The 26,575-nt window shown below is 50.8% G+C and overlaps 1 protein-coding gene across 3 annotated transcripts in view; it reads right to left on the minus strand.

Annotated features, from left to right (window-relative positions):
- Window positions 1-26,575, minus strand: part of NPAS1 (neuronal PAS domain protein 1) — a 95,806-nt gene that overhangs the window by 44,688 nt on the left and 24,543 nt on the right. For all 3 annotated transcript variants that reach the window (XM_030544548.1, XM_030544549.1, XM_030544547.1), the window contains exon 4: window positions 1,771-1,844. In XM_030544548.1, coding sequence (XP_030400408.1) covers window positions 1,771-1,844 — 74 coding nt within the window. The remainder of the gene's footprint in view (window positions 1-1,770; window positions 1,845-26,575) is intronic.

Raw genomic sequence — 26,575 nt, forward strand, 5'->3', positions numbered from 1 at the left:
TCGGATGGGATTCAGGGGCTAGTTATACATGTATTGCTCATGCAGCACTGAAATGCAGCCACCTCTGGCATAGGGCATGGTGGCTTTTTATACAGGGATTGCTCACCCTGTGCTGAAATGCAGCCACCTCTGGGGTGGGGCTCAGGGGCTGTTTATACAGGGATTGCTCACCCAGCACTGAAAGGCAGCCGCTTCTGGGGTGGAACATAGCTATTGTCTGACAGCTGCACAGCAAAATGATGCAGCAGTTTTAGGGAAGAAAGTATCCTGCTTCTGTTTGAAATTGCGGGGGTATTTAAGGACGAAAAGTGCAATTACCCAGGATGGAATCAATATCCCTAATCCCACAGATAGTGCCACGGGGATCTGCCAACACTACAAGCAGCCAGGCCTTAAGTTTTGCACCTCATGGACATCTTCAGCAGCACAGCCCCCCCCTAGCACCACATGGGGTCAGCACTAACTCAGAGGGGAAGAGCGCCACCTACCCCACTCCCTGCAGCACAGCGCCCCCTATGGCCCCATTAGTGTCAACCCTGCTGCTGACGGAATAGCACCATCTCCCCGTTTGCAGTACCCCGGGGTTGTCTGACTTGTCTCCAACCCAAGTACTGGGCCAGCCTGACCCTGCACAGCTTGGGAGCTCAAAGCGGACACCAGGCAAGGGGTACTGGGTGCTCACATGTAAAAAGCATGGGCCATTCCCTTTGGATTGGGAGGGGGCCACAGCTAGATTCCACACCGGCGCACAGAGGCAAGCCATGCAGAACGGGGACCCCAGAGGGCAAAGCGACAGAGAATCAGGACCCAACAGAGTCACTCCAGGAAATTGCTTTGCCAGGGCTCCAGGCACCTCTGTACCGTGTCCGTCACTGGCCTGGGTGGATGGTTAAGGGGAAGGGAAGGGGAGGAGGCTGATTAATTGCTGTTTAAAATATTACCATATGCCTCTTCTGACAATTAGGCAGCAGCCTGGGGAGACAGCTGTAATGAGAGCTCTCCAGCGATAATTAGCCTGATCTGTCTGGCTCAGCCGCGCTTGCCCTGAAATACCAGGGATCCAAGCTGCAGGACTGCACCGGGAGCAGAGACCATGAATCCGCCGCCTCCCCTCTGCCTCCCCTGGGTGACCTGTGGAGCCTACGGCCAAAACCTGCCGCGCTTCCCTAGGCCTGGGGTGGGCAGGGGAGATGGAGAGGCCAGTTGGCCCAATCCAGCACCCCCTGGAGTGAATGGAAAGCGTCCAATTGGCTTCGGGGGCATCGGTTCAGGCCTATAGCCTGGGGAAATTGGGAGCATCTGGTCCAGGTTCTGTGTTACATCCAGCACCCGGAGGTTGGGCGGATTGGGGGTGTGGGCGGAGCACACTGAGCTGTGGGTGTTCTCTGGCCCCCAGGCCCCATATGGGGACCAGATCTCTCACCAGCCAAGGAGGAGAGGGAACTGGGAGGGGAGTAGAATGAGGGGATGCGCACTCTGCTTTTAACAGGAGAGGGGGCCTGTTCTCCCCCTGGAGCTTTAACCCCTTCTCGCTAGACAAGGAGAGTTTTCCCTGATGTTCAGCCTTTGCTGAACCCTCTCCCCATGCACCGCCCCAACCCACGCCATCTGGCCATGGGGTTTGTCCCCTTTCCAATAGACACACATCATTGTCCTATCCTCCCCTACCCTGCATTCCCCATTAGCCAGGCAATGCTCAGTTCACCTCTCTCCCCAGGTTGGCCTCTGCATCCCCTGTAACCCGTTAATTCCCGGGAAGCTGGGACTCACCTGCAAAATGTGTCCTCCCAGATGCTGTTCAAAGAGCTTGGTCAGCAGAGCTGCCATGTTCCTCCTGCCGGGACCTGCAGAGAGGAATGCAAGTGTTCAGAGCCGGCCTCCGCCGCATGGCGCCCGCTCCCCCCAGCCTGTGGGTGTGATCGTGAGGGACTGGGCCACACCAGTTCCAAGCCTGATGGAACCAGTAGCCTCCAGTTCCCTCCTCTTGACTGAGTCACTCTCCCCACCCCACCCCGTGCCTCAGTTTCCCAGTAAAATGGGGATGGTAGCGAATGCATCCCTAACTCCCCAGGAGCGCTGGGGGGGTCGTGAGTCAGTGACAGAACTTTGCCTGTCTTTAGCAGCTGTAATCTGAGGAGCCCAAAGCATTTTGTAAACATGACTGATTTAGGCCTCAGACACATGCATGCTGGGAGTCGGGGGGACAGGTAAACCCCCATGTGAAGGATGGAGGAAACCAAGGTACAGAAGTTGCTTAAGGCACCGAGTGAGTCAAGGGCAGAAACAGGAGCTCTGGCTCCCAAATCCCTGCTTTAACCATTAAGCCCCCCTCCTCGTGTTGGGAATAAACCCAAGGAGCTGACTCCCAGCACCCTCCCAGCCATTAGGTCCTGCTCCCCTCCCAGAGGCAGGGATAGAACCCAGGAGTCCTGATTCCCAGCCCCACCTCCATGCTCTAACCACTAGCCACCACTGCCCTCCCAGAGCTAGGAATAGAACCCAGGAGTCCTGATTCCCAGCCCTCTTGTTGTAACCACTGGATCCCACCCGCCACCCAGTGGGAATTTTCCAAACCATCCTTGGCTTGGAGTGATACCCCAGTGGCTGACAGCTCACAATGCAGGCCTGTTTCACGTGCTGCATTAGACCTGATCTGCGATGGGGGCGGAGCGCAGGATGGGGTGGGGGGGATGCAGACCGAGATTAGACCGTGGGGGGTGGGGGCACAGCAGGAATCTGTGTCGAGGACTGAGGAAAGAGAGGAGCCAGGATGAGGACAGGGAGGAAGTAGACAGCAGTACAGTCCCTGAGCCAGCACCCTCCGGCCTGGCATCCCCACTGCAGCTGGAGATGGGGGGGAGAATCAGGGTCTCCTGTGCCTCCCAGAGTCTCAGCTGTTCTCATTTTGGGGCAAGGCAGGTTGCTGAAACGAACGCAGGGTCACGGCGAGCTACTTATGTCCCGCCCACACCACCCACCTGGAGGCCCAAAACACTCGGGGGGAGCATGGAAGCTGTAGCCCTTCCATCAAGGAGAAATGAACGACTGGGGAGTTCTTCCCCAGCCGGGGTAACAAGTGGGGCGAGCAGCTCTGGGCACAGGGGCTGAAATAAGCATTGTCTATGCCTTGAATGTCAGTCGCATCCAGTCTCCCCCAGGCAGCGTTCACGCGAGTTATAACTCAAGTGCCGTCCACACACAAGACACCGTCACTCAAGGGCAGTGCAGCTTTTAACGCAAGCTGGCTGCCCTGCCGGGGGTCAGAAGTTACAGCATCACTCAGCCCAGTGCACCAGCCGCTAACACGACCCCTCTGCGCTGTGTTTTCTTGGACAGGTGGCTGCTCTCGCCTGAGCTAGGCTCAATTCTGCAAATAACTTGAGTTAACTCTCCAGCAAGGACGCTGCCTAAGGACCCTCACCGGTGTTACTGCATCAGCTCCAGTGCGGTGACTCCTGATTTACACCTAGATCAGGGTGATGGGAATCAGCCCCCTTGACTCCAGTGGAGTTACTTCTGATTTACAAAGGGCAAGAAGTGAGGGAGGACAAGTTTCCCTGAAGTCCAGTAAAATTTATAAGGCAGTGTCTGTTTCCTAGAGGTTTGTGGGGCGGGGGGATCTTACAGAGCCAGGGTCTCATCCTGCATCTTAAAACACACACACACACACACACACACACACACACACACACACACACACACACACAACTTGATGAAGGAGGATTTGCACATCACGCAAACCAGAGAGACCCACTGCACTGGGGAGAGGGAGAGAATTTGCCATTGTCCTTTGAACATTCCAGGCGGATGGCAGTGGAATACTTATCAGCTCTGCATTCACAGCTCCCCCAAAAGCCTGAAAGGTTCACAGGACCTGAGCTTAACCTTTCTTTCAGGCTTTTCTCATTGCTACACAGAGCCCTGGCTCACAGCAGCTGAAGGCAAAGATCCCTGGCTCTTGGGGTTGATGGAGGAGCTGGAAGGGAGGTGGGGGCAGGAACCGAACTGATCAAGACAACAAGGAGCAAGGTGACGGAGGGTGAGGGGAGGTGGTCGCCTCCAGGATGAACACAGTTGTTCCCCATGGGTTTGTCGCTAGAGTTGGCCGAAAAAAATGTTGCCAGAACCGTTTTCCATCAGAAAACGCAGTTGTGTTGAATCCGAAAGGGGTCGATTTCGATGAAATTTTTGCTGGAAAAAATGTTAAAATAAATCAGTTCAACTTTCTTGCTTTGATTCATTTAGGTTTGACTTCTACGGCACGTGAAAAATCTTCATTTTGTTATATTGATACATGATATTTAATATCATATTGTATATAGTTTATTCTGACATTTATAAAATAACGCTTTGAGGTTATGAAAAGGAAACGTTCACAGGCTTCCAGAATGAATTCTTTGGGAATTTTCAACCCATGCGCCATTTTCAAAATTTCAACGCTTCATTCCAATTCAGGACGAAAATGAGTTCCCCCGTGACAGATTTCCCCACAGAATGCAAATTCCATTTTCTGACCAGCTCCCTCCTTCACCACCTTCCTCAGCTGTCTCCCCACATGGAACAAACTTGTCTCCTGACCCCTTTATGCCCCACTGATGGACTGAACATTTTCACGAAAAAAACCCACAATTTTTTTCAATGAAACTGGAACCAAAAAATTAAGAGTAAAATTGGTTTGTATTGACTTTCTCATTTAAATATTTTCTTTCTTTTCTTTTTTCCTTCCCTCCATCTCCCCTCACCCCTCCACTCTCTCTCTGGCGCATTCACACTCTCGCGTTCCTTCGTTTTCTTTCTAAATTGGCTGAAATCAAACTCAGGAGTAGCTGGGCAGGAGTCTCTGGCCCGGGTTATTCAGGAGGTCAGACTAGATAATGGTCACAACGGTCCTTTTCTGGTCTTAAAAATCTGTGAGTTTATGGGAGGGAAATCACTAATTTCTTTTTTAAATAATCAAAATTGGGTCTGTTCTGAACCCTATGAAAAGAAAAGAGTTTTGACATTTCAAGAGGAATTGGCTTTCTTTTTTCAACCTGCTGTTTTCTGCCCTCCCCCGCTCTGTCCCATAAGCCACCTAGTGTGGGTACAAGAACCTTCTCCTCTGCTGCTTCAACTTTCATGTATCCTTCTGCTTCATTGTCTGCCCCCTTTGCCCAAACCTGGAAGCACGATCTCCACCTCCACCCTCACTCCCAAACCTCTTTCCCATACACTTTCATTTCGCCACTGCCCTCTGTTACTGTAAAACTCTCGCTAATATGAGGATCTTTCCTCTCCTCGAAGAGTTAAGCACAGAATGGCAGTGCTGCTTTATAAAACACAAGGGAACAGCTGTGAGACTCTGAAGCAAGTCACTCCCCCTGCCTTGTGCCTCAGTTTCCCCATCTGTAATAATAATTTTCCTCCTTCCTACAGGGATCAGGAAGATAGTTCTGGTTTGTAAATTGCTTTGAGATCCTCCACAAGTGCCAGATAGGTGCAAATTGATCACTTAATAGTAACACTTTCCTCTCCTACGTGGATGCTTGATCTCCAAGCACTTTACAAAGGTGGCCAATATCAGAGATGGGTGAGTAACAGATTTTTTGATTCATTGGCAATTCTGAAAAGTCTAAAAAAATTGTTTTGGGTTGGACCGAAAATAAAAATTTTAGACATGTATGGCAAATGGAAAAGTTGGAGAAAAAATTATTTTGGGGTCAAATCAAACATTTGGTTCTGACAAAATCAAAATGTCCTGCTTTGATTTTGACAATTTTTTAATTAAAAAAAATAAAATCAAAGGAAACTCTGAAATATGAAGTCATTGCAAACTGAAAAAAACAATCATAGTGAAATGAAACAGTTTGAGACTTTTGGAATTTTTTGTTTTTCCTAAGCCAACAATTTACTGAAATCAGCACGAAGTCACAAAATGTTTTGGTGTCGCTGAATCAGCATTTTTGGGCCATGAACCTTTCACCTGAAAAATGTCACCCAGCTGTAGACTGTATCTTTCTCCTCTTTTTACAGCAGGGAAAACTGAGGCACACAGCGGGGAAATGATTCACCCAGCGTCACCCAGCAGCCCCTGACAGAGCTGGGAATAGTACCTAATTCTCCCACATGCTCCTCCACACTGCCTCCCTATGCTATTGTAAAGCCAGTTCTGCAGGGTACCCAGCAGTCTATATTAAATAATGTTACCCTTTATTATATGTATTACAGTAGTGCCTAGGCACCCATCATGGGCCTGGACCTCATTGTGCTAGCCACTGTACATATTTTTTTCTCTTAGGTGTATTATGGTAGCACGTAGGCGCCCCAGGACTCCATTATGCTGGACCAGGCCGCTAAGCGCTAGGTGCTGTGCAGACACAGAACTTAAAGCAATGCCCTGCCCCAAGGAGCTGGCAGTCGAAGTAAGGTGCCTAATGTCTAGCTGCGGGAGTTTGCAACTAATACGTGTCCCGGGTTCAAGGCCCATGGCTGGAGGCGGGCTGTAATGCTCTTCACCCCGCTCCTCGTTAGCCCTCAAGGCGCGAGGCCTTTCAAGTGTTCCACAAAGCTTCCCGGGCACTGGACTGGGATTCAGAAAACCTGGATCCTGTTCATAGACTCACAGAGGTCAAGGTCAGAAGGGATCAAGAGCTCTCCTAGTGCGCGTGACCACTGGTACATCACAGGCTGCCAGCCCCTCCCAGCAACCGCATACTCAGGGCTGGCTCTAGGGTTTTTGCTGCCCCAAGCGGCGAAGAGGAAAAAGAAAAAGAAGCTGCGATCGGCAGCACTTCGGCCGATGCTCTACCGCTCCGCTTCATTCTTGGACGGCAATTCGGCGGCCGGTCCTTCCCTCCGAGAGGGACTGAAGGACCCACCGCCGAAGAACTCGGACGTGCCACCCCCTTCCCTGGACCACCCCAAGCACCAGCTTGCTGCGCTGGTGCCTGGAACCGGCCCTGCGCACACTAATCCCAACAACCGAAAATCCACCACGGCCCACAGGAGACGAGACCATTGCATGCCACAGGCGGAGAACAGGAGGGACTGAGGGCCCCCTGCCACGGCACGGAAATGGTTAACTGAGATCTACCCAGGTAATCGGGCAAGAGACCTGCACCCCACACTGCAGAGGAAGGCACAAAACACCTCAGGCTCCCTGTCAATCTGACCTGGGGGGTGGATTCCTTCCCAACCCAACGCGTGGTGATCAGTTCAACTCAGAGCACATGAGCAAGAACCAGCCAGCCAAGCACTAGAGAAAGAGAATACTAGATGCCCCCACAGAGCCCTGACCCACCCCGTTCAATATCCCATCTCCAGCCATGGCCATCCCCAATGCTTCAGTGGAAGGCGATAAAAAGAAAGTCTCCCAGAATGCACTGCAGGGGGGAAACCCTTCCTGACCCCTACAAGTGGCCAGCTGGAGCCTTGAAGCATGCGCTTTAAGTACATAAGAGAGAAACCAGAAGTGAGCCACAGGGCTCCTCAGCCCTGCCCCCCACAATCACAAGAGCCCCACCATACCGTCCCACTCAGATATTTGTCCAGCTCTCTTAAAACTAATTAAGTTGCTTGCCCCCAAACTCCTATTGGCAGACGATACCGGTGTAGCTATCCCAGTCAAACTATAGCCACAAAGGACTCCTAGTATGAATGCAGTTTATACCAGCAATGCTGAGCTTTTACTGGTAAAACGTATTCCATTCCCCTAGAGTGAGACAAGCTGTATTAGACCCCCCTCCCCTCCCAGAGCCGTGATGAGAATCCAGGAGTCCTGACCTCCAGCCCCTCTCCCCCTGCTCTAACCACTAACCACCACTCCCCTCCCAGAGCCGTGAGGCAAACCCAAGAGTCCTGACTCCCAGCTCCCCGCCAGTAAAAGCCCAGCTTTGCCAGCATACTAGGGGGCTTCTGCCAGCCCAGCTGTGATGCTCAGAAATCTTTTCTCATCAAACCCCCAGCCAACCCAGCTACACTGCAGTGTAGTGTAGACGTGGCCTTTTCCTGCTCCAGCTATTCCCCAGCCATACAGAAATAGCCACACCAATACTGCCATCCCAAAGGTTTAACTGTTAAAGCAGCACAACTTTCTCCTGTCAAAACGCCCACCCTAGGACAGTGGCAGAAGTCGGGATGAAACCCAGGCACCAGGGCTCTAACTACAAGCCCAGGCCGGCTCAGGAAGCAGCCAATCTCCTTTATTAACTGTGCAGTCATTTACACACATACAAAATGCTCCTGTTTGGAAGCAGACATGGAATGAACCTCTAGGACCGGTGCTTAACAGATGCCCTGCAGGGCTGGGAGAGAGAAGGCGGTGCGGGCAGAGAGTAAGTCCTTTTTTCCCAGGGCCCTACTTTGGAGGAGAAATATTATTTTACAAAGAATTAAACAAAAAAAATATATAATAATAAAATAGCTGCAGCACCATGCAGCAGCCGAGATGGCATTTATAATCGCTCCCTCTGTTATCTGTATGAATTTACTTGTAACTAACAAACACAGAGCTCCCTTGACAGACACGCCGAACAATGCAAACTCCGCTAATTGCCGCAATTTTCTCTGTCATTTTCTTTAATTCCTTCATTTCGCCTCTCTTGAAATAACCCCGCAGGTCAGACCGAATGCTCCTATAATTAAAAGCATTTAATGTAGGAATTAGAAAGCTGCTAGGCTGGGAGGGAGGGAAGAAGGGGGGGACATATATATATGAAAAATACCTTCTTTTTTTTAATACTTTGAAAGTTGCCAACTCTTAAAGTAACAAAGCACCAAATAACAACCCCTGCTGTTCATCTCAGCCTCAACGTCTCCTTGGTCTCTTAGGACAGGTTCAGAGGGAAAGGGGAGCCAAAGGCTTATATTACATCCATTTCCGTTCAGCACAAACTTTAAGTTACAGAGTGGAGTGCTGGGTAGTGGTTAGAGCAGGGTCTCTGTGTCACTGATCTCAGGGTACCAGGACTCCTGGGTTCTATGCTGTGGCTCTGGGAGCATGTAGAGGGTGTCTAGTGGTTACAGCAAGGAAACTGGGAATCAGGACTCCTGGGTTCTGTTCCTGGGGCTAGGATGGAGCTGCGAATTAATGCTGGGTTTTGTCCTATGGCTCTGGGAGGGAAGTGGGATCTAGAGGTTAGAGCCAGGGGGTGCAGTCAGAACTCCTTGGGACTATTCTGTGGTTCTGGGAGCACAGGGGGTCTAAGGACAGGAGAGGAGCCTGGGAGTCAGGACTACTGGGATCTATCCCTGGGGTGGAAATGGGAGACAGGATTGCTGGGTTCAGTCCTCCTGCTCTCAGAGAGAGAGTGTGGTCCAGTGTGTAGCTGGGGGTCAGGATTCCAGAGTTCTGTGTCCCTGACTTGCGCTGTGACCTTCACCAAGTCATGGCTTCATGCTTCAGTTTCCCCCGGGACAACAGGGGCTGCGAGACTGAGAGAATGTTTGCAAAGCATCTTTAAAAGCTGCCTCACAACAACAAGCCCTTCCATAGCATCCTCCTGCCAGGAGAGAGCTCCCTGCTTTACCAGGTCAGACAGATGATCACAGTGGTCCCTTTGGCCTTGGAGATTCTGACAGCGTTAAGGAGCGTCTCCTGAACGGAGAAATAACCTGCCCCAGCCCTGGGTGATGCCGCAAGACATCAGCCTGCCAGGAACACCTCATGTGATCACATCAGCCTGCAGGGCCTCCTTTATTATGTGTATTATGGTAGTACCTAGAGGCTCAAATTTCATAGATATGCAGTCTCTTCCCCAAAGTGTGTACTTTATAGTCTAAACGGCACAAAAGACAAAGGGGCAGACAACTGGGGAAATGACTTGCCCAGCTGGCACAGCTAGGAACAGAACCTGGGTCTGGTGGCTTTTAGGCCTGGCCCCTCACCACTGGCCCACACTGCCTCTTGCTTGGTAAGGGAGCCCCTCTTTCCCTATCCAGGTGCCTGTACATGCTCCCTGCCCTGCTAATATCTGCACACTGCCCAGTCATTAATGAGTCCTTCATCACAGTTCCTTGGAAGCTACAGCAGGGGCATAAGCCCCGTCATACCGAGAGAGAAACTGAGGCAGAGAGCGCTCATGGGAAGAATGTTTGGAAGCACCTGGCATGCTGGGTGCAGAGCCCTGTTGATAATCTGGCCCTGACTGTAGGCACTGTGCACCTGAGAAAATCTTGCCCCATGTGATGGGCCCAAGGTCACAGAGGGAGGCTGTAGCAGATACAAGAACTGAACCTCAGTGCCAGCCCAGGGCCTTAAATACTAGCCCATCCTTTCCACCTAACCCCCCACTGACTCATTCTCTTCACCCACTTCCTTTCCTTTCCCTTCCCAGCCCACACTGCCCTCACCACTCAGCCATACTCCCTTCCCAGAGCTGGGTGGAGAACCCAGGAGTCCTGGCTCCCAGGCTCCTAATCACCAGCCAACACTCCCCTCTAACCTGCCCCAGGCAATTTTCCCACAGCTGTGTCATTGCCAGTTCTAACATCTGCCCAACCCTGCACGCTGAGCGAGACGGCAGGCGAGTGAGAGGCCAGTTCCTGCCCTGACACAGCCCGTGGGTTGCCCCAAACAGCTCGGGGCCTGCCAGGACCGGGGGGGCTTGTCTGTCACAGGACCTGACAGCAGGAGGGGAGTGGTGTCTAGTGTTTGGGTGGGGGGCTGGACTCCTGGGTTTTCTAACCAGCTCTGGGAGGGGAGGGCTGGTGTGGTTAGAGCAGGGTTTTTTTTGAGCTGGGACTCCTGGGTTCTATTCCTGGCTCTGAAAGGGAATCTGAGAGAGTAATTAGAGTATGGGGGATCCAAGAGTCAGGACTGCTGGGTTGATGCCTAGCTTAAGGATGATGTGTGGATAAGTGAAAGCTGGGAGGGATGGGGAGTCAGGACTCCTGGGTTCTATTCCTGGTTCTAAGAAGGGAGTGGTGTCTAGCGGTTAGAAATGGGGGCTCTGAGTCAGGGCTCTGGAATCTTGGAAGGGAGTGATGTCTAATAATATAAGCAGTGCGGACTGGGGTCATCCTGGGTTCTATCCAGGCTCTGGGAGAGGAGCGGTGTCTAGTGGTTAGAGCAGGGGCAGCTGGGGCTCAGGACATCATGGGTTCTATCCCTAGCTCTTCTGCTAACTTAGTGTGACCTTGGGCAAAACACAAAACAACAGTGAAATCACAGCACCACTGCTCCGTGCCTCAGTTTCCCCCTCTAAATGCTACTGCAGTGAGGAGGGGAAGCAGAGATCACAGCCACAGGCAAGAAAGACTGGGCTGTAAAACCAATCAATGGAGCAACTCAACCCAAGGGAAGGCAAAGAGCTATGTTTCGGTCACCCCCAAAATGACACTAAACTTACTCTGTCCGCATAAATGGGGTAGGGAGCAGTGCCTTCTGGGTACTATCACAAATCACAAGGGTTTAGTGGGAGGTCGCTCCAAGGAGATGTTCCCCTGGCCAGAAGGGATGCGTAGAAGATCACCCCAGGTCAGTCACCCAGCCGGACAGCACTGGGCTCATAGGGAATTTTTCGGTTCCTTGGCCATTCCAAAATAATTGTAAAAAAAAATTATTTCTGACCGAAAGAAACATTTTGTTCAACCCGGTTAAAAGAAAAAAAATTGGAAGGAAATTTCCAAACAAAAAGTCATTTTGAACGTTTGCCCTTTTTTTGAATCCATTTCAACCCAGGGCATTCGCGAAACCAACACACATTCACAAAATGTTTCAGTGCCCCAAAATCTGGGGTTTTCACTAAAAGAATTCAACCAGCTCTTAGGGCTTGTCTACACGAAGAGTTAGCGCATGGCAAACTTGAATGTGACTCCAGTGCATGCCAAAAGTTTTCTAGCGTGCTTTGATCTATTCTGTTTTGACACAGGAGTACGGTACTGCGCACTACAGAAATTTCAGTGTGCCGCAGCAGGGTCCAGCCAGACATAGTGTGCAACAGGCTCGTACACTGTAGAGTCACATCCCAGCTTGCTGGCCGCTAACTCTTTGTCTGCAGGTTCGGCCGATCGTGGCTCCCAGTGGCCGCGGTTCGCTGCTCCAGGCCAATGGGAGCTGCTGGAAGCGGTGCAGGCCTAGGGATGTACTGGTGGCTGCTTCCAGCAGCTCCCATTGGCCTGGAGCAGCGAACCATGGCCACTGGGAGCCGCGATCGGCCGAACCTGCGGACGCGGCAGGTAAACAAATTGGCTGCCCCGCCCCGCCCTTTCCCTGCACAAGTGGTGGAACAAATTTGGGAACCACTGATCTAGACAAACCCAAAGTCTGACCTACATAACCCCCATGCCAGGGATTCCCACTCCCCCACAGGTGTGCCTGCCTCCAGCCCATATCTGGTGGTCGAACTAGAAGAGCAGAGCTTCTGAAAATAAAAAGATACCAAGACTGAGGGAGATTTTCCCTAAGGGGAGGCTTTCAGCTTCCCTTTTTGAGCTTGTCCTCCCCTGACACAGAACTTGGGGTTTGGGCTTTAAAGTTTGTAAAAGCAGCAAAGAGTCCTGTGGCACCTTATAGACTGACAGACGTTTTGGAGCATGAGCTTTCATGGGTGAATACCCACTTCCTCAGATGTATTCACCCACGAAAGCTGATGCTCCAAAACTTCCGTTAGTCTATAAGGTGCCACAGGACTCTTTGCTGCTTTTACAGATCCAGACTAACACGGCTACCCTTCTGATGCTTTAAAGTTTGTTTGCTTTGTTGGTTTCACCCCAGCCCCAATCTCTAGGAAAGCAGAAAAATGTGCATGTTCAACACGCTCTCTCCTGAGCCGAGATTTCTCTTTAAAAGGCACCTCACTTCCTTCCTCCCCCCTCCGCCTTCGCAAGCAGACTCCTTCCTTTTCAAGCCAGCACTGCTGAATAATTGAGCAGGATATTCTACTCGGCATGAGAGAGGCAGGGTTCAGTTCATGCCGCCGGTGTTCCAACAAGCTCTCTGGGCCCCTCCGGGGCCACTGAGCCACTGACACACCTCCCACCTCCCCCCCACCCTTGACCCCACTTTGAAGTGGGAAGTGGAAATTTCTGAATCTTGGGCACGGGACTCCAGTCCCGGTTACTCAGAGCTTGCAGCTTTATCATCACACCGTGAGATTCTGATAGTCTCTGAACGGGCTGGTGGTCCAGTGAAACAGACAGATGGTCTGAGCCTCGTACATAGAAAATTATTCATACACCAGGACAGGTCACTGACGCCTCAACTCGCCTGATTTTTTGTTTTTCAGCCCCCAGCTGTAGGAGCTGACAACTCCCTAAGAATCACAGCTTCTGCTTCGAGAGCCTCAGGGCGGCTTGGGGCAAGGCTTTTTGTTACATTCTGTCTCTGTCCAGCACCCAGCACAGCGGTGGGTCCTGCTCCATGATGCAGCACATAGGTGCTACTGTAATACACCTAATAGAAATAAAATGTACAGCACCTAGAACAATTGGGGTCCCAGGCCATGACTGCAGCGCCTAGGTGCTACCGTAATACAACTAATAGCAATAAAATATGAAGTGCCTTCTAGCAGAATGGGGTCCTGGGTCACGACTGGAACAGCCTTCCAAGGGGAGTAGTGGGGGCAAAAGACATATCTGGCTTTAAGACTAAGCTTGATAAGTTTATGGAGGGGATGGTATGATGGGATAGCCTAATTTTGGCAATTCCTTTGGCAATTGATATTTGATAATCAGCAGGCAAGTATGCCCAGTGGTCTGTGATGGGATGTTAGATGGGGTGGGATGAGTTACTGCAGAGAATTCTTTCCTAGGTGCTGGCTGGTGGGTCTTGCCCACATGCTCAGGGTTTAACTGATCGCCATATTTGGGGTCAGGAAGGAATTTTCCTCCAGGGAAGACTGGCAGAGGCCCTGGAGGTTTTTCGCCTTCCTCTGCAGCGTGGGGCACGGATCACTTGCTGGAGGATTCTCTGCAGCTTGAGGTCTTCAAGCTACAATTTGGGGACTTCAATAACTCAGACATAGGCTAAGGGTTTGCTTCAGGAGTGGATGGGTGGGATTGTGTGGCCTGCGTTGTGCAGCGGGTCACACTAGATGATCATAATGGTCCCTTCTGACCTTAAAGTCTATGAGTCTATGAGACTGGGGTTCCTACATGCTACCATAATACATCTAATAGCAATAAAAATGCGCTGCACCTAGCATAATGGGGTCTTGGTCCATGACTGGGGCTCCTAGGTGCTACCGTAATATACCTAATCCAATAAAATTTAAAATGCCTTCTAGCACAGTGGGGTCCCGGGCCATGACTGGGGCTCCTAGGTGCTACCATAGTAACCTAATAGCAATAAAAATGTACAGCACCTGACACAGTGGGGCTCCTAAAAGCTACCACAATACAAATACGTAACAATAATAATGCCACTTCTACCTTCAAATTAATGAAGGGATCGCTGGGGAGGTGTGCGTACATGTTGTTATGAAGAAATGTGTTTTTCACTAGCAGATCTCAAAGCACTTTACAAAGGAGGCCAGCGGCATTATCCCCATTTTATAGACAGGGAAACCGAGGCATGGGGCAGTGAAGTGACTTGCCCAAGGTCAGCAACTCAGTGGCAGAGCCGGAAATAAACCCCAGGTCTCACAAGCCTGAACTCCGCAGCTGGGGTATCAAAGATTGGACCCTGTCTTGGGCTGCTGATAAAGCAAGTCACTTCTCCTTCAAAGCAGAGTTCAGTGCTTGTAAAAAGCAGCCAGATCTGTCAGTGCTGGCTCCTGGGCATCCTCCAGGTAAGGTGCTACTTCTAGGAACAAAGTCTGTCCGTGGAGAACGGGCCCTGAAAAGCAGAAACTCTGAAAAGGATAAGCAACAATCACGAGGTCTCAGTGTGATGCTGTGGCAAAAAAAGGCGAAGGTGAAGTTTGGATGTCTGAAAAAACGGGAGAAAGTCGGTAGGAGCAAGGAAGTCTTTTCCCTCTGTCTATAGCATGGGTAAGACCGATGCTGGAACCCAGTTCTGGTGTCCATGTTTTTAAAAGGCTGTGGAAAAATGCCAGGGAGTGACAGAGCTGAAATCAACAAGAGGATCCAAAGGCAGCTTGATTACAGTGTCCCAGTGGCTTCACGAAGAACAAATGCTGGGTACTCATGGGATTGGTAATCTAGCAGAGAAAGACAAAGCGAGAACCAACGGCTGGAAGCTAAAGCCAGGAAAATTCAAACTAGTAAAAAAAACCCTAATTTTAACAGTGAGGACGGTTATCCATAGAAACTAACACCCAAGGGAAGTGTGTGTGTGTGGGGGGGAGTTCTTCGTCTCTTGATGGCTCCAGATCCAGACCAGCTGCTTTTCTGGAATATGCTTTAGTCTGCCCAAGCTACTGGGCTCACTGCAAAGGTCACTGGGTGAAACTCTGTGGCTTGTGTTATGGCGGAGGTCAGACGAGAAGATCTAACGATCCCTTCGATAGCCTTAAAACTGACGTATCCACAGAGCAGATCCAGCATCTGGGCAGCAGCATTCCAGCGTCTTTTGATTTCCTTGGGATTTGGAGGTGGCACGCTGGGCCGCAGGGGTGAGAACACAGGCCTGGCTCTGTGACCCTTTTAATATTGGGTTTCTGTCCAGACTAAGGACCTGCCGCTGGCCTGCCTACTGGCTCGCATAACACCCAGCAGTCTAACGAGGACCGCTGGGCCCATGCCAGCCACTCGGCTGGCCCAGCCGCCCGACTGGCTCTTGGGATCAGCAGCACCAGCAGTTTGCTCAAAGTATTCGCCTACTTGTTCCCAGTCCTGCTCCTGCCTGGGATTCAGCCTTGCCCGTCACGGCTCACTCCAGGTAACCCGGTTCTGACTCGCGGCTCCGATCCTTGACTTTATCTCTGACCCAGGCCTCTGACCCCTGGTCTCCCATTCCTGGTTCCTGACTCCAGCTGAAACCCTGGCTCTGACACCTGGCTACTGACTGTGGCTCCAACCACTAGGCATGACTGCCCATACCCTGGTCCTTAACAGTTTCACTGCTGAAGCTACCGGGCAAGGGGGCCAGCTATTAATGCCAACCACAGTGGCAGATGTTACTGTCCTGCTGAGAACCCCTCTCAAATTCACTTCACTCAGGCCACCACAACAGCCCCAGCTCTCAGCAACAGACCAACCCTGCTGCAAACTAGCTGGGCCCCTCTCCATGTCACCACCGATCTCCTGAGCCAGCCAGCCCCCTATTCAGGGTGCAGCTGTTGGCTGAGGAAGAGCTGGTGTCTGCTGAACAATACGAGATATTTTTATCCATTGAATGCTTCGATCCACTCAGCCAGTCGTGCATTCAGAGCACGAGGATCACGCCTCCCGGCTCCGTAGGCAAGAAGACCAGAAATCTGCCTCACGCAGACTCGGCCTGCTTAGTTTAGCCAAGAGAAGGCAACTTGTTTGTGGGCCACAAGCCCCTACCCCTGGAGATTTCTGACAACGGATGGCTCTTAATTGAGCGGAGAAAGGCAGAAGGAAAGCTGATGACTGTGGGTTGAAGCTGGCCAGATTTAGAGTGGAAACAGGGACGCACATTTTAACGGGGCAGGGGAGTAATCATTGGAACAAACGCCCCAGGGTCAGGGTGGCTGCTCCATCACTCGGCATCTCCAGCGACAGCAGAGGTCTCTTTCTAAAGAGATCCATGCTAGCTCAACCACAAGATCTGGGCTGGATGCAGGGATCACTGGGTTACGCAGGTCAGACTATGTGATCAGAAAGGTCCCTTCTGCCTTAGCCCCTACAGGGCTGATTAGCACCTACACTGTGCGGTGAGTGTCATTTATGGCCGCTTTAAAGCCCCAATAACACGGCCAAAGCACTGAAAGGGGCCTTTGAATGAGGCTCTGGAGGGATGAATTGTACCATCATACCTTAGTATCGTCTCCTGCTTTATCAAGACATCGTCCAACTGTCTTCATGCTTCTTTCCCTACCTCAAGGACTGACCCACCCAAATGAAACTCTTGAGGACAAGCAGAGATTGCTGTCCAGGACCACCAGCTGTGATGCCTTCTCTGCTCAAAGCTCTGGGAGTGTCTGTGTTTGGGGAGGGGGTCTGGCTGAACCCCCAGGATTCACAGCAAGCCAAACTCAGGGATTTTGATTCCAAACTCTCTTCCGCTGTTATTTTCCCAGCGCTGGTCAAAGCGTCGAGGTCACTGAATGCACAGCCTCTTCCATTCACCAAGCCCGTAAGCCCTTTGGAGGTCTCCTGCACGCAAACCCCCTTCCCCGGGGGGAAGATCCAGTTATCTGTCCTCCCCGCCACAGGGCGCGGATCGACTTTCCGTAGCATGACACCAGCTGCCGTGAGCTGCCATAGCCAACTCACCCCAGTGCCTGCCCTCCGCCAGCCATCTTATCTCACACACACCCGTCACGCTATGAAGTTGGCAAGTTCTTAGAGGGGAGACATCCGAGTTAAGACACATGATTCTGCAGGGAGCAGTGCAAGTGAGCCAATAGAGGCCACTTTCTGTTCCAAGCCAGTGCTGACCCCAAAGCCCCAGTATGGTGCTAAAGGGCACTTTGTGCTACCAGGAGAGGGGTGAGGGCTCAGCAGGGGCACTCCCCCGTCACAGTCGGAGCTGACTCCAATTCCCCAGTGCAGCACTAGGGGGCACTGTGCTGGAGGGAGTGGGCTCAGCAGGGGGTGCTCCCCCATCGCAGTCAGAGCGGACCCCAATTCCCCAGTGCAGCACTAGGGGGCACTGTACTGCCAGATGGGGGCTCTCCCCTGGCAGCCAGCACTGATCCCAATGCCACAGCATGTGTCTAGGTATAAAACCAAGACCCAGGGTCCATTTGAAAGAGCCCCAGGGTCATGTCCAAAGTGCAGTTCGCCTCCCTGTTTCTCTCTCCGGTAGTCCTCGCTGTCCTAAATTGCCACATGCCCAGCTGTTAAAAACAGCTCCTTGCTTTCCACGCTCCACCCCAGAGGCAAATGCCTTCCAGCAGGGAGCAGCGAGATTTCTGTCTAGAAGAAAGGCTGCTTTGGGAGAATCCCAACCTGAAAGCCAACCCAGCTGCTCCCCACCCACCAGGGGAAGCACTGGTGAATCCACACCAGGCTCAGTGCTCCTTGGCAGAACAGGAATCCCACCGTGCAAACCCTGCCTGGCCAAAGGGCCGGTAGATCCCATCCCTGTCATTCAGCTCTGCCTAATCACCCTGTTGCTCTGATTGAAAAGAAGATTCACAGATGTGTAGCCCATAAGCCACTGTGCAGTCTGCCCCCCCAACCCCCCACCCCAGCTTCCTTCTCGTGCACAACGACACCATTAAAGCAAAGAATTCGATGACTGGGACTCCTACTTGCCAATCGCTCCTCGATAAATTTGGAATATGGAAAATGCCCAGTCCTCTGCTCTAACCATTAGACCACACTCCCTCCCAGAGCCAGGGACAGAACCATGCCACCCAACTATAATCTCCCCCAGAGATTGCATAGGTCTCAGGAGTCCTGACTCCCAGTGCCTCACTGCTCTAGCCACTGTCATCCGTCCCAGAAATGGGGACAGAACCCAGGAGTCCTGCCTGCCGCAGCCCTCCAGCTCTCCTCTTTGCAATAGCAAAAGCACTCGGGGACCCTTCTGGATGGGATGAATGGTAGAAATGCCGCTGGTCTTTCCGAAAGAAGGGAGCAAGTGATCTGAGAACACTGACCTCAGCCAGCTGGACTGTGGTGACCCACGGGATTAGGAACGACATTTACCATGCCATGGGTAAGTGACAAAGCCTTAGCTGCCACCATAACCCGGATCAGGCAGGGTCCAGTGGGATGGAGCGGAGCGAAGAGCTCCGGGAGTTTCTACAGGGTGAGAACTACCCAGTGGAAACAGCAAGAGAAGCTGAAGTCACCCTCCTTGGAAACCTAGCAGGGAATGCGGAAGGTTTCAACGTGCACCTGGGAAACAGGAGGCCGGGAGAATGAAGAGCCGCTCACCTCTAGGGGACTAGTTCCACTCCACCTCTCGCTGACAGCAACTCACTCCATGAGTCTGTGGCAGAGGTAGGAACAGAACCCAGGATCCTGACTCCCAGGCTGCTGCGCTAACTGCTAGACCACACTTCCCTCCCAGAACTAGAAATAGAACCCAGGAGTCCTGAACCCCCATCCTCCCTGCTCCAGCCCTTAGACCCCTCCCCTCCCAGAACTGCATGTTTCTACAGAGAGCAACAATATTTGGAGTGACAAAAATCCATGTTAACAACAGTCTTGGAAGGGCTATTAATTAAATATCCCGTATCAGGACTTAAATCAATCTCTATTAGAGATTAGGGTGAGACCTAATGTAAATCATAAATTACAGGGCCAGAAGGGACCACTGCGATCCTCTGGTCTGACCTCATGTCTAACGCAGAGAAATGCGCTGAATTAACTCTTGTTTGAACTAAACACCTTCGTTTATAAACACATCACATCTTGATTTAAAAACTGCCAGGATGGAGAATCCACCACGACCCTTGGGAAGGTGTAAATGTTTAACAGTGAGAGTAATTAATCATTGGAAACATTTACCCAGGATCCTCCATCACTAGCAATTTTTCATTGAAGGTGGGATATGTTCCTCAAGGATCTGCTTTAGGAATTATTGTGGGGCAGTTCTCCAGCCTGGTTTATGCTGGGGCTCAGAGCAGATGATCACAGCGGTTCCTTCTGGCCTGGGACTCTCTGCATCTAGAAATGTGGGGGCAGCTTTATCCACAACCTGAAACTGTGGGGTTCGTACCCCTTCCTCTGAAGCATTTGGCACAGACCACTGCCAGAGATGGGAAACCAGGCTAGACGGGCCTCAGCGCTGATCCAGCCTGTTAGTTTGCATGTTCCTAACGCAGCATAAAGAAAAGGCATTGCAGGGAGAAGATCAAACAGGTAAAATCATGCTCCAAACACTTGGCAAAACAGCAGCAATGAGAGTGGGATGGGTAGTCAGCTGTCCTGGCCTCAGGAGACGCCCACAGCCAGTTTTCATTTGAACTCGTTCCCTGCGCCACGCCGCCAAATTGTATTGTGAGCCGAGCCCATCACGGGAGATCAGCAGAAGGATCGTGGCAGCTGGACGTTCACTAGCGGCCTCCTCCCTATTCAGTGCTTGTAATCAGAGCTGGGCCAATAACTGGATTTTGGGTTCCGAAAAACCAAAACAAAACAAAAAACCTTTTGGATCGAAAATGAAAATTTTCAACATTTTCAGCAAATAGAAAAGTAAAAAAAAAAATTGTTTCAGGTGGAACAAATCATTTTGACCTTTTTAGAAACATTTCTGATTTGCTAATAAAGTTAGAGGGAAGGTTTTTCTGTTTCTTTTTTATTTTTTTAACAAAAGCAAAAAAAGTTTGGATTAGTTGTTGTTTAGGGTTTCTTTCAAGGGAAACACCCCCAGGACAGCTGTTGTCTGTGGAGACAAGGTGCAGTGCAGAGGCAGGCATGTGTGCGTCATAGAGTTAAAGCATCCCAGCCAAATGCTTGTTGTGTGGCCTCTATATTCTATAGATGTGGAAGCCTGGATTCTGCAGCACCCTGCACCCCAGGGGGAAGAGAGAGCTCAGTGTTCAACATCTTACACCGCTTTCCTCCAGCACCCTGCACCCCCAGAAGAGGAAGGGGGCAGTGCCTGTATCCTTTAGCATCCTGCACCCCATCCTCTGGTGCCCTGCATTCAGGGGGCTCCCTCTGGATTCTCCAGCGCTCCAACACCTTGCACTGTCCTTTGCACCAGTGCGACGCACAACTAGATCAGAACAGGGCTGATTTGCACTCCTGCTGCCCTGGTGCAGATGACACAAGGTGAATCAGTCCCAGGAGCTTGGCATCTTGTGCTTCTAGAACAGGCTCTTCCCGTGCCCCCTGCTCCCACTTGGGCGATGCAGACATGGTGCTTTGGAGACGCTGGGGGTGGAGAGGGAGGCATATCTTGCAGCAAGCAGCAGGGACAATCTGAGTCAATTAGATTGAGAGGCTGGTAATTGTGGCTGGATCCGGGCCAGGTCTCCACAATTTACCTTTACAAGGCAACCAGCAATGGGGTTGGGTTTTTTTAAGCCTGGGAGGGAAAAGAAAACATGATTTCACCCTCCTATAAGCTCAGGGCCAGCCTTCCCTTCCCTGACAGCTGAGCAGCCCTTAATCCTCACTGAGATGTCAGCACCAGCCGAAGCCATGGCTCTCCGGGACCCAGCCCTACCTAGGGGTGTAGCGTGGGTCAGCACATTGCTTTGGTTGAGCCATTTCTGAGCCTCTCCCCCGAGGCAGCCCCCACGGACTTTGGGGTGGTCTGCGCCACCTTAGTGGCCATGAAATACATGCTCCCCTGCAAGGCTCTGCACATCTTTGCCCCCTCCCCGATTATCTTTCCTGGACTCCTATCGTGTTCTTCCCTCCACTCCACCAGTGATGCAGCTTCAACGCTTGGCTATCAGAAACAATTTCCCCAAGTCAGGCTGTGCGGCCACTATTCTGCTTTCATCCAGCAGCCTCCCATCTCCTCCAATGCCCACAAAATGCAGAAAGCCTGTGGCCACCAAGCCTGACTATTAAGCAAAAGGGAGAGAGGTGGCTCATTCCCTGGGGAGGTTGGGCTCTGCTACTCATGAGGCCTCTGCTGTCTCCCCTGCTCCAACTCTGCCCCACTGCTGGCTGGGGATAAAGCTGGTTTCCTGCATAATAACCCAATCTGGAGAATCCCGCCCAGCCATTCCTGCATCCAGCTCTTATCTGGTGGGTGAGCTGGAGCAAGGTTGGTAGAAAGAGACATTCAATCTCAACTCCAAGTGATGGAGATTCCACCCCATCTCTGAGTCAGTTGGTTCCAGTGGTTAAGTTCCCCTCACGGTTAAAAATGTGCCTCTTATTTCCAGCCTGAATGTGTCCCATTTTAGCTTCTAATCACTGGATCTCAGTCAGCCTTTGTCTGCTGGACTAGAAGGAGAAATGAGTCAGAAGCATTTATCTATTCCCCCTAAACACACACCCTTCCCCCCCAAGACAAGTACATTAAAGCTAGTCAGTTTCACTTTGTCTGTAGTCAGTTTCGCTTTCTGGTTATCCCAGTTCGGTTTCCAACACAGCAGGGAACATAACAATTAGCCAGACTGAATCAGACCAATCTAGCCCCGTATCCCATCTCTGACAACGGCCACTATCAGTGGCTTTATAGCAAGCCGAAAAAACTGCTGTAGTGATGGGGTAACTTGCCTCCACAGAAACTATCTTCCTGACCCTCAACACTTGATAGGTATCTCCCTGGAACATGAGGATTTATAGTCTTTCCAACTCATTTGGGGCACCCATTTGTCTTTGCCTTGCTCTTTGGGTGGTCCCTTTGCAGCAGTGCAAAGCAGGAGCCTTTCATGCCCACTTCTGCACTTGTGGAAAGCACCATGCAAAGTGCAGAGCAACAGTGAATTGTGCCCCTGGGTTATTTCCCCCCCTTTGACCCTTGGTGTTTAACTCAGAATCTTCTGATTATCCCTTGAAATCCTTTTCCAATTCCTGCTGAGCCAGCATGAGTTCCACAGATGCAAATGTGGGCTTGAAATTAGTGACTAGTAAATACTAGCTAGCTCTTTCCATCTGTTGATGGTATTCTACCCATTTTACAGCCGGGGAAACTGAGGCATGGAGCGGGGAAGTGACTTGCTTTGGGACACTCAGAAGGCCAGTGGCAGAACTGGGAACAGAACCCAGGTGTCCTGAGTCCCCAGCCTCTCAGCAGGCCACACTTCTTCTCATCTTTAAGGCCCACAGCAAGACTGCATTAACAGAGGCCAAATGTCCCCAGTTAAGAGGAAGGATGGTCCAGAAAGAAAGCCTGTATACAGCACCTGGCATTCCCAGGTGGTCTCCCATCCATGCAGGCAGGCCCAGGTCAGTTTAGTGTCTGAGATAAAATACGGTCTGGCTAGGAAGGATTGCCCGGTCTTTATGGTGGTACTCTAGGATTTGAGAGATGTGAGTTCAATCCCCTGCTCCACCACAGATTGCCCGTGTGATCTTGGGTAAGTAACTTTGCTGCTCTGTGCCTCAGTTTCCCCACCTGTACATTGAGGTAATAGCTCTGCCCTGCCTCCCAGAGACGCTGTGAGGTTAAAGAATGCCAGATGCTGTGGTGAGGTGATGGGGGCTGTTTAAGGTAGACAGACACAATCTCTGTCTTACCGCCTCCCTAGCCACTTTCAATAAATAAATTATTCAGACTAAATGGTACAACACAGACCTCTCTGCATCGCTGCATTTCAGCAGACCATTGGTGCTTTACAAGGACCTGCATGTCACTGTGGTAAGTACAACATGACCACTCAGAACATCAAGGCTGGACTAGCACTCAGACCTCGCTGCTTCACAAGCCCAGACCCTGCCAGTTGAATTAAAGGAGAATTGCCACTAGCTGTTATCAGTATAGGGGTCTATGACACCCAGGTGAGCAGTTCTGATCCCATCCAGCAGAGGGCACCAGCGCATGCACACACAAGAGCCAATCATGCTTTACCCAGGGGCCAATGTTTTCCAAAGTGACTATTCATCTTGGCAAGTATCAGGGGGTAGCCGTGTTAGTCTGTATCCACAAAGACAATGAGGAGTCCGGTAGCACCTTAAAGACTAACAGATTTATTTGGGCATAAGCTTTCCTGGGTAAATAAACCTCACCTCTTATTCATTTTGGGGGCCTCGCTTTTAAGGGGTCTCAAGCTGTGTAACTGGAAGGGGCTGATTTTCAGAGGGCAAGTGATCAGCATTTTCTGAAAATCAGCCCCCCTCGCAACACACTTTTAAAAGCATCTCAAAATCTCTACCCAGGTCTGAAAATCTTAGCCCGTGAAATGTGACTCCTCATCTCGTGGTTACAGCAAAGGACAACTCTCCAACCTCCCGCAGATCTGAGATCAGCACCCTGCAGTCCCGACACTAGACACTAAACCCACTAGACCCCACTCCCCACCCAGATTTCAGAACAGACTCCCAGAGCCCTGACTCCCAGCCCCCATCAAAACAACAGAAGTCGGTCTCGGCGCCAGTGGGCCCCTTTTCAAACCTCAGCGATCCACCCCAAAAACTGGCAGCATTTTGCTGGATTCTTCTTTCCAGAATTCAGCTCAGCTTTGGGTGGCTAGATGACGCAGGGAAATCAAACTGCCTTTGCTGTCAAATTAGGAGCAATTTGAGCAATTGGGCTCTCTGCAGATGTTTAATAAACTGCTGATTATTAATCAATGTGACCTTAATATTTTCCCTGGTTAAGCCTGGAAGACTTTTGCTGTCAGCATAAATGCTGCTAATTTCACTAATGCAATTGATTAGGAAATTGGCCCCGGGTCAAAGATGCTAATTAGCACTAGAAATGGTGCAGGACAACAGCTGTATTTGAGAATGGGGAGGGGTTGCATTACTTTAGGACTACAGTAATTGCCAAATCCAGGGTCCTGAGAGATGATCCGGTGCCTGTAGGAGGAAGGAAATTGAGCCCAGGAAGGAGGAGGGACGTGGAGTTATGTTATATCCCACATGGATCTCTCACTTAAACATACAGACATCACTACACCTGGGAATGATGACAAGGGCCCCGATCCTGCACGATATTTACGTGCCCAACTCCCTTCGATAGCTAAATGCCTTTGAGGACCTAGAACTATGATTTCTAGTAGCCATCTCCCCTAGTCCCACTAATGGCAGCTGAGTTTCCCTCCTCATCTTTGAGCATACAAGTATCAAGAGCCCAGGTGATGCTGTCACGGCAACCCCAAAAGGGGTCAGCAATAACTCCCCTATCCCAGCTGATGGGAAGCAGCAGGAACCCCCTGCCCTCTCTGTATAGGCTCAGAGACGGACTGAGAGCAGTAAAGGGACATTTTAAAGACAGTGTTGCCTAGTGGGTGGGTTACTGGCCTGAGACTCAGGATGGGGTCTATTCCCATCTCTGCCAGCGTAAAGTCTCTTCCAGAGCTGGTGGTGAGATATCAAAATGTTTTCCTGTGGCAAATTGGGACGAAAAGTCGAAACCCTAACAATTTTCACTAACAGAGAAATAAAATAAAAAAATATTTCAGTTGAGGTCAAATGAAACGTTTCCTTTTGATTTCAGGCATTAAAAATTATTCTGATTTGCTGAACTGTCTGAACAAAAAGTAGTTATGAACTAGAGAACCAGAAAAATCAGAAAAACATTCTGAAAATATGTCATAACGAAACAATTTTGAAATTTTTTTCCCTCAAACATTTTTCAAGTAGAAAAGTCTGTCAGAAATTTTCCAGGGAAATGTTCCCTTTTGACCAACTGGTATTTTCTGACAAAAAAGCATTTTAGTTGAAAGATTCCCAACTAGCTGCGGTCGTCTCCTGCCTGCGTGCCTCAGTTTCCCCGGACATGGGGAGAATGAGCCAGAAGACTTCCTTTGAAGAAGGCTTTGAAATCCACGTAAGTATTACAACTATATGAAGCCACATCATGTGCTAGTCCTAACAAAAGGAAGTTTGGGTACCAGAACAGCATCTCGGCATGACTTGACCCCTCGGTCACCTGTATTCTAATGCTCAGAATCAGGACTCCTGGGTTCTAACCCTGACTCATTGTGTGACCCCGCACCTCAGATTTATCTATCAGGAATAATGACAGCGCTCTGATCTGCTCCCCAGCTCACCTGGTGTCAGGAAATCGGGATTAGTTTGTTTTTTTCAAAGTAATGTTCACCAGGATATTTGAATGTGCGAGGGTATTTCCTACTGCAAAGGTGGAGATCCAGTCATAACACGCACAGCACTTTTGATGCAAGAAAGGGCGCAAATATAGGCTTACCCCCAAAATGACAGCCTGCAAGGAAAGCTTTGCAGCTATAACTTGGCACCTGGCGTGCTTTGCAAGTGGAAGCCAAGAGGCAAGTTAGGAACCTCATTTTATAGCTAGTGTAACCTTGTCCAAGGTCATGCAGTGTCAGACCTGAGAACAGAACCCAGAAGTCCTGGTTCCCAGGTCCCCACCCTTCTCTAAATCCTTGCTCATACCCCCTCTCTCAGCGATCCTGACTCATCCATCTCCCTACCCTCCAGCTCTAACCCCTAAACCATACTGCCCTCCCAGAAACAGAACCTAGGAATCCTGACTCCTCCCCCTGCTCTAACCCCTACATCATACTTCTCTCCCAAATACAGCAAAAGAACCCAGGCATCCTAGTCCTCCCCATCCCCTGCCTCTAACCCCTAAACGGCACTCCTCTCCCAGAAACGGAAGCCAGGAATCCAGATTCCCCCGTCACAACTCCTAGGCCCCTCTTCCCATCGCACCACCTCTTTTCCCCCCCGAAGGCCAGCTGCAACGATATCAAAAGCAGATCGAGTTCTCAGGCACCCGGCATCCTCTTGCCAAGCTCATCATTATCATAATTCCTCTCCCAACAGATCTTGGCTCCGCACGCCACAGGAGAGGCAAACTAAGCCGGCTGTGTGTCGGAATCCGTCTGCGTGTGAATGTCCTGGAGGGGGATGGACAGCACAGGGCTGGTCTGCCCAGCTCCCCTTGTAACAATAGGCAGATGTTTATCCCTATTTCAGGGAACACATGTTATTTGCCTGATAACTACCCCGTGGGTAATGACAGTAATCAGAAATCGCTGGAAGCCTGTATTCTTCC

The sequence above is a fragment of the Gopherus evgoodei genome, unplaced genomic scaffold, assembly GCF_007399415.2.
Source record: "Gopherus evgoodei ecotype Sinaloan lineage unplaced genomic scaffold, rGopEvg1_v1.p scaffold_34_arrow_ctg1, whole genome shotgun sequence".
Taxonomy (NCBI): domain Eukaryota; kingdom Metazoa; phylum Chordata; order Testudines; family Testudinidae; genus Gopherus; species Gopherus evgoodei.